General features: G+C 40.6%; 1 protein-coding gene across 1 annotated transcript in view; it reads right to left on the bottom strand.

Moving 5' to 3' along the window:
• The window catches only part of LOC118332457 (aryl hydrocarbon receptor-like), a gene marked incomplete at its 5' end in the record, with an annotated part of 17,467 nt that overhangs the window by 4,993 nt on the left and 5,096 nt on the right, over positions 1-7,378 (bottom strand). Inside the window, 7 exon segments of the mRNA XM_035667749.1 lie at positions 468-609; positions 718-827; positions 940-1,142; positions 1,914-2,053; positions 2,391-2,505; positions 2,595-2,684; positions 2,778-2,884. Of these exon segments, the coding sequence (XP_035523642.1) occupies positions 468-609; positions 718-827; positions 940-1,142; positions 1,914-2,053; positions 2,391-2,505; positions 2,595-2,684; positions 2,778-2,884 (907 nt within the window).

Below are 7,378 nucleotides of genomic sequence, written 5' to 3'. Positions count from 1 at the left end.
GTTCTTATAACGTCTTGTTTATCAACTTGAGCAACTGTAACGCAACCAATTTCCCCCCTTGGGGATCAATAAAGTATTTCTGATTTCCAATCCACAGTCCTCTTTTTGTACAAAATTAAAAACTCTGTCTTTGTTTCCCTCTTGAACTGCAGTAAAAGAAACAAAAAGAGTGAATTTTGTACTAAAAAGACTTTAAGTCCACTTAATTTATTTAACTCAGACTGTTGAAGTTTCATATTTGCTTCACATAAACGTGAACACATTTTTTCACAAAATGAGGACTGTGGAAGGGATGTTTCAATGTCAGGAGGAATGAATACAGCAAGCAAAGCCAGCTCACTGTTATTGTTATTAGATAGACTTGAAAACGCTGACGTTATCCTTCAAGAGGTCAATGTTCACAGAGATTTTAGTAAGAAAACACGCCCTGGAACAATAAGAGCTCAAGATAAGAAGCTGATGCTTACGTCAGGGCTTTCTGGCGAGCAATGATGAAGTCCGGTCTCCCTTCTTTGAAGACTATCCTGGCAGAGGCCTGAACCCACAACCAGTGTCCGGTTTTAGTGAGCAGCCGGAAGAACGTGAAGCCACTGTCTCCGGTCTTTATCACTGAGGACAGAGCAGGTAAGCTTTAGAATTAACACAGAAAGCAGGAACTGTAAATAGGTTAATAACAGTGGATTGATTCTAGTGCATGTGTCTCGTACTGTAACTCACTCTTGAGGTGGTTGTCAGCGCAGTACATCATGTCAGCAGCGTGGATGAACTGATAGCCGGAGCCTGTGGTGACCAACTCTATCTCTGTGTATCCTAAAACCAGCTTCCCCCTGAAAAGAAACAAATAAACACAATGACAGAGTTACAGACGCTGATCTGGTTCCATCTACAGTCAACAATCTGGTGTAAAAGAGATATTTCACCAAAAAAATAAAAGCCAACCTGGTGTCTATGCCCACAGGAGCAAAGTCCATCCTGTGTTTAGTCTGGAATATGAGCGTCTTAGTCCGGATCTCCATGACCGAGAGAGGCTGCAGAGGAGTGGCGATGGCAAACAGAGCCAGCTGAGGAGGAGCCGCCGTCCCGTCAGCCTCCGTGTTTCCCTGCAAATGCAGGTACTTCAGACGCCCGGTGAAGTTTAGAGCCTGGAGAGGAGACAAAGTTAAACATCAACATGTTAGCATTGTCACTAGTCAGCTTCCATCCCATCCAGATGCAGAGTTTTGTTTCCACCCACTACTGTTTACGTGAATATGAGAAGTTGGTTCATCGAGAACAGTAGGTGGCGCTAATTCTCCATTCAGGTGTAGACAAAGAGGGCGGAACAAGCCTAAGTCAAGCCTCAAATGGTGGAAACAATGTAGAAAACAACGTTTGTTTCATGTGTCAATGTGAGGAAGGTTACGTTCTCCTCTTTGGCTCTTCACACAGATCTGATGTTTTCAGCTCTTTAGTGGAAGTTTGAAGATCCACCGAAGAGCAGAAAGGTTGAGAAAAGTTCCCACTATATAATTTTAGCCATGATTTTCCGACGAGCTACAGCCAGTGAGAACTGAGAACAGACACTAGGTAACTGCTAAAGTATGATAAGATTAACTGCTGTTAGTTATTAGTTTGTTTAATGGTTTAATAATGTGTGTATCGATAAGTGATGCAAACTGAACAGGCTAACTATCAGCTTATTGTACTCTAATGGCAGTATGCTGTAAATGGTTTCCCTTTGTGCATGTTTTTAAACTAATTAAACATGATGTGCTTGTTATTAATGACTCCTGATGTTTGCTGCACTTTGTTGCATTTTCTTTTTATCGATACGACAACTTTTTTTTCATAGTTTTGGCGTTTCGACTCCACAGCGCTGCTAGCATGGCTGCAGATTCTTAATCTTGTGTAACACATGCTGTTTATGATGGTACCAGGAATCCGGAAGTGTTGTCCAGGAGGCAGCGAAGGCGACAACAGAAGCTTCTTTCCAGGAAAGAGGAGTTCTCTGGAGGGATGTACTGAGGCAACAAGCTCACAGAGCTGCTCGAAGCTTTACTGCCGGACTGCCCATCTGCAGAGGAACACCATTAATCTCACACAGTATTTATACTGTATCACCATATCGGTCCTCTAGGTTCATCTGCATCTGATATAACAATTACATCTCCATGTAGGATCAATATGGTGTCTCTGTGTCTGAAAAGCTTTTAAAAAAGACACAGACACTTAACCACATCATATAAAAGATGTTCTAAGTAGAACTAATGATGATGATTTAAGTTTTTTAAGTTTCATTTTTGATTAATTCTTTTCTTTTCTAAATTTCCAGGTTTTCCAGGATGCTTGGGAACCTGAATAAACCGTGTGTTATATTTGTGACAGGTAGATATTGATGAGTTGATTCATACCTTCTGCTCTCACATCGCTCTCGCTGGGGTTGAGGGCGAAGTGAAGCTGACATTTGAACATCTCTCTGTCGTCCATGTGAACGAGATGATACACACTCTGGTGGACCACATCGGACTGATGGCAGGAAGGGAAGGAGTTTACATTTACTCAAGTACTTAAAGGCATAATGAGTCATTACACTGTGTTTGGTGTCACAGCTTTACCTGATGAAAGCCCAGGAAGTCCTGGATGGTCGGCGATGTGTAGAAGACCGTGCCATCAGTTGTCACAACCAACACAAAACCATTTAAAGCCTACAGAAATAATGAAAAATACAAGATGACACACACACACACACACATATACTGACAAATACACAGGTTTAATGTAATGTTTTTCAGCTGTACCTGGAGGAGGAGATCTCCCTCTGAGAAACTGACTCCATCCAAGGACACTGACTGTCCATTTCTACCGTTCGCAGACACAGGTGGAGCTGACCTCTTCTGAAGCGCTGCTGCAATTAACAAAAGCAAAGAAATCAATAAAACAACTCAAAAGACTTTTAACGCTGCCAAAAGGGAAAAAAAAGTGAGTTCATCAGGCAAGTTAAGGAGGACAGAAATAATTGCACACTGACAAAATCTGCAATAGGAGAATAAAAACATGTCATGATGTCCCTAAATGATTTTATCTTACAAGGCTTTAAAAGATAAAGGGTCAGTTCAGCCAAATTACTAAACCGAAAAACATGTTTTCTCACTATTTAGCCTCACTGCCAACAGTGTTCATTAAATTGTCCATATAATAAATGTTGATATTGAGGGCTGGGATATCCAGAGTTACAGGAACATTGTTCCTATAGCTGTGAGTCCCATATACTAGTGTAATGTCTCCTTTATTCACCTTCATTCTATCGAAGTGGCAGCAGAAATAGGATTTTATATGAAATTTTGTTACCCTTTGTAACCCTTTCATTTGCAGATTAAAGCATTTCTCTTTCTCCAGTTTTCCTAAAGATTTAAAGAAGATTTTCAAGTACAAATACCACAAATCTTGGAGCAACTTCTACACAAATCTACACTTGTGAACACAAAAATTAAACATCTTTGAGTTCAGTGTATAAAGTTAAGCTGGAAGTGGATGTTTGCAGGCATTAGTGTAATTGTTAAAGCTGCTATAATACATTTTGTATCATCAATGGAGCTATTGATTTGACTTAAACTGCAGAGAACTATCACCCGTTGTAGTTCCCCTCAGCTCTACAGAGATTTTGAGGGTCTTTCAGCTCATTGTTTTGGTTTTAATGTTTCGGTTCATTCTCACCGTTCTCATATTTGCAGTTTCCAGCAGCAACAGGCAGCTGTTTTAATTGATAAAGCTCTGATAAACTCACAGTACACCAACTGCCCAGCACCAAACAACAAAGTGACACAGTTAGCAACCATCTGGTGGAGCATTTAGCAGCTCAAGAGCCAGATATTCCCCCTCAGGAGAGCCCAAAACAGAGCTTAAAGAGAATAAAACTGGACCTGTTCTGATTGGACAAGCTTGATTTATCTTCTGAAATGACCAAAGTTTACCTTTAATTTAAGACTTATCATTACATGCAGTGACTCCAAGAACAAAAGCTCAATGCTGTTTGGTATCCAGTGTGTTTCTACAACACTTGCTGCATGTGTCTTCGCTGCATCCCTGCTAATGTTTCACCGGTTTATTTGTGGAACAGACAAAGTATCAGTGACGTCCTGCAGGCTGAACGCAGGCAGCTTTTACCTCCATCAGCAGGACAACCAAGAGCGTTTATGTGTACACAGCTGCACAGTGTCCATGTTATTAGTGTAAGATGAAGGCCTGCAGATTGCACCCAGAATTAACCACAAATGAAGCTCACCAAAGTAAGCAGGAAATACTGTCCGTCTACATTTTTGGTAAAACCGGAAAGAACAGCACTTTTCTTTTTGTGTTAAAAAAAGAAGTGATTTTTTAAGATTTGGCAAAATGTTGCATAATCTAATCTGTGATCGCTGGCATTCATTCAGCTAAGAAAAACCTCCTTTCCTTACAGTAATGACTCTATGGCACGCTAACAAACTTCCCTACCCTTCCCCCTACTCCCACCACTCTCCCTCCCCTTTTTAAACAAACCCACTGGATCTGCCTCTCGTCTACCCCCCCGCCTCGCCCACCAGCAAACCCAGGAATTTGCACTGTCATCTCGGTCAAGAGCAGCTTTCTACAAACTCAGACGCCTGAAAGAATCTGGAGTTTGTTATTACAACACAAACTGCAACCGGCTGCAATGAGTCGATTACGTCAACATGTGACGGAGAAACTGGACACAATGTGAGACATGCAAAAGTTAGAACGAAAGACTGAACAAATCGGACAGTTTTACTGAAAAGTGGACTTGTTAAACCTGAATCTGTAACCCTGCCTCCCTTCACTTCCATCCTTTCCTACCTCCCTTCCTCTTCCTCTTCCTCCCCTGTCCTCTCTCCCCGTATCCCTCCTCCACTCAGCACTGTGGAGCTTTCAAGGAAGAGGGTTCACACGCAGAGTCAGTACACAGCCGGCCTGAAAGGGAGAGCTGTAACCCTTCAGACTCAGCTGAGAGAGAAACAAGGCTAAAACTGAGAGAATGCTTCTGCAGACCTGCAGGTCAGACGATGGAAACTCCCTCCTCAGATACCTTTACGTGGCCTGAAATGCGGCGCTTGTTTTGAAAGCGGCAGATCCAAAACAAATGGACTGTACTTGTGTATCAGGCCTTTCATAGCCTGCCCGGCCAACATCATAAAGCGCTGTTTACACTAACGTGCCACATTTCACTCCTTCCACACACATTCACAACGTGATATGCCATTCAACAGAAAACTAACACATTACACATCCCGATCTGCACAGTACTGGTGACATTTTGGGGTGTTAGGATCTTGCTCAAGGATACTTCGACATGTGGCAGGAGGAGCCGGGGATCGAACCAACAACCTTCCAATTAGGGGACGACCCGCTCTGCCTCTGAGACACAGTCGCCTACAACAAAGCACAGCCCAGTTCGCAGTTTCAGTGCCCATTCAGATCCAGATGCATCCTCGTTAGAGTCAGTGTATCTGCTCCATTATAGTGACAATCTGACATTCACAGTGACCGATATATTGCCCGGCCGATATTTGACTACAGGAGACATATCGGTATCGTATCTGTGCATATGTGCTGATATGAAAACTGTTTTTTCCTGGTATATAATGCAGAAAAAAACTAATATATTGGTGTCACTGCAAAGCTTTTCCAGCAGAGGGCCCTGTGGTTTACAAGACTGTACTGAGCAGCACAGAGTAAGAGAGAAGACTCCGCTCTCAGCAACTAGAGTTGGTTTACAATGTATGGGTTAAATTAATTAACATGTTAAAGAATATATAACTTAAATATTCTTTAATAAAGTTATTGATTTAAGAAAGCAGCTTTCTGGTAACCTTTGCATTGTCATATTGATCATTATATTCATTCATATCGGTAATCAGTCAATTTTCCCATCGAAGATCGGTATTGTATCAGCCTTAAAAATCTCATATCGGTCGGGCTCTATTACCAACTTTTACTAAAAAGCACTAAACACAAAGTACAGCTGAGTCTAATAAAATCTATTTATTGACCTGTTAACGGGGAGTCAGGAGAAATTAACAAAGTCATTATGATTCATCCTGAGGGGATCATGAATGTGCAAAGTTTCATAGCAATTCCTTCAGTAGTTGTTGAGATATTAAAGTCTGGATACACATTTCCCTTCATGGAGTCAAGTCACAAAAAATAAAACCTGATTCAGTGCTAAGATACTGAGAAGTTCACACTTTTGTTGATCCATGTCTTACTAAATAGGTCACGTACTGCTGTAAAACTATCCCGACGTCGTGACTGTGAGATACGCAGCAGAGACAGCATCAGCTCTTAGTTTATATATTTCTGCTTATCTTGCAGCCATCAGCAGAAAGCTCCTTCCTGTGTACAGAGGTGTCTGACTGCACCAACTGTCTATCTTCAGAGGAGATGAACTCTGCTCTTGTTTGAGGCTGAATTCAGGTTAAGCTGTTGGTTAGCAGTTGGCAGTCTGACCTGATAACGAAGGGTTTATAGGTGAAGGGTTGTTTTTGTGGTTCACGGCACCTGTGATCTGATTTAAGATATCTTCAGAGTCTTAATATCTCATGAAACTAGATCTAATCTTTCAGTTCAGGTCATTTCTTTACTTCTTTTCCGTTGATTTTTTGGCCACTTGAGGGGAGCGCAAGAATCTGTAAAAACTACATTAACATATCTTCTAACATTTTAAAGATGTCAGGTGAATATCTTTGCAAACAGTTCACACACTGAGCAGACTGGGAGTAATAATTATTATATAATATATAATTATTGTGCATCCTTAAATGAGCTGAGACGTTCCATAAAGCTAAGTGTTAAATTAAGGCCTTTGAACATTAAGTCCATATTTTTTGTACGCACTTTTTATTTTTCTATTTGTTGCAAAATTCACAACATGAGACAGGAGTGGTCACGCAATGAGGATGATTTTTGTGCGAAAAAATGCCAAAAATCAAAACTTTAATGATGGGTGAAAGTTTCAGAGTCGGTATGTAAACAATAACATGATTGACACTTTATGTTGTATTTATTTTTGCGTAAGTGCGACAATTTGGATGAATAATACAGACTGGGTGTGCAGTGGCAAGTATATATAACTATTTTAACCCATTTTAAAGACTCTCTTTAGGTTTTCTATATAAAACTTTAAACTGAAAAGTAATTTAGTTGTCAGATAAATGTAATGGAGTAGAAGTATAAAGAAGGTTAAGATAAAAATACTCAAGTAAAGTACATGAAAACCGTCCTTAAATGAACTGTCATATTGTGTTGATTATGGCGGCCCCTCTGGACAAAAGTTGTAGTGTTTTCATTTCCTTGTTTCATTGATTTCAAGGGGAATCAGGCATTAAGAAAAACTATATAAAAATAG

The sequence above is a fragment of the Morone saxatilis genome, unplaced genomic scaffold (assembly GCF_004916995.1).
Source record: "Morone saxatilis isolate NCDOM2014 unplaced genomic scaffold, NCSU_SB_2.0 Contig21, whole genome shotgun sequence".
In the NCBI taxonomy this organism is placed as follows: domain Eukaryota; kingdom Metazoa; phylum Chordata; class Actinopteri; family Moronidae; genus Morone; species Morone saxatilis.
The sequence above is the reverse complement of the archived record's forward strand: the minus strand, read 5'-3'. Positions and strand labels throughout refer to the sequence as shown.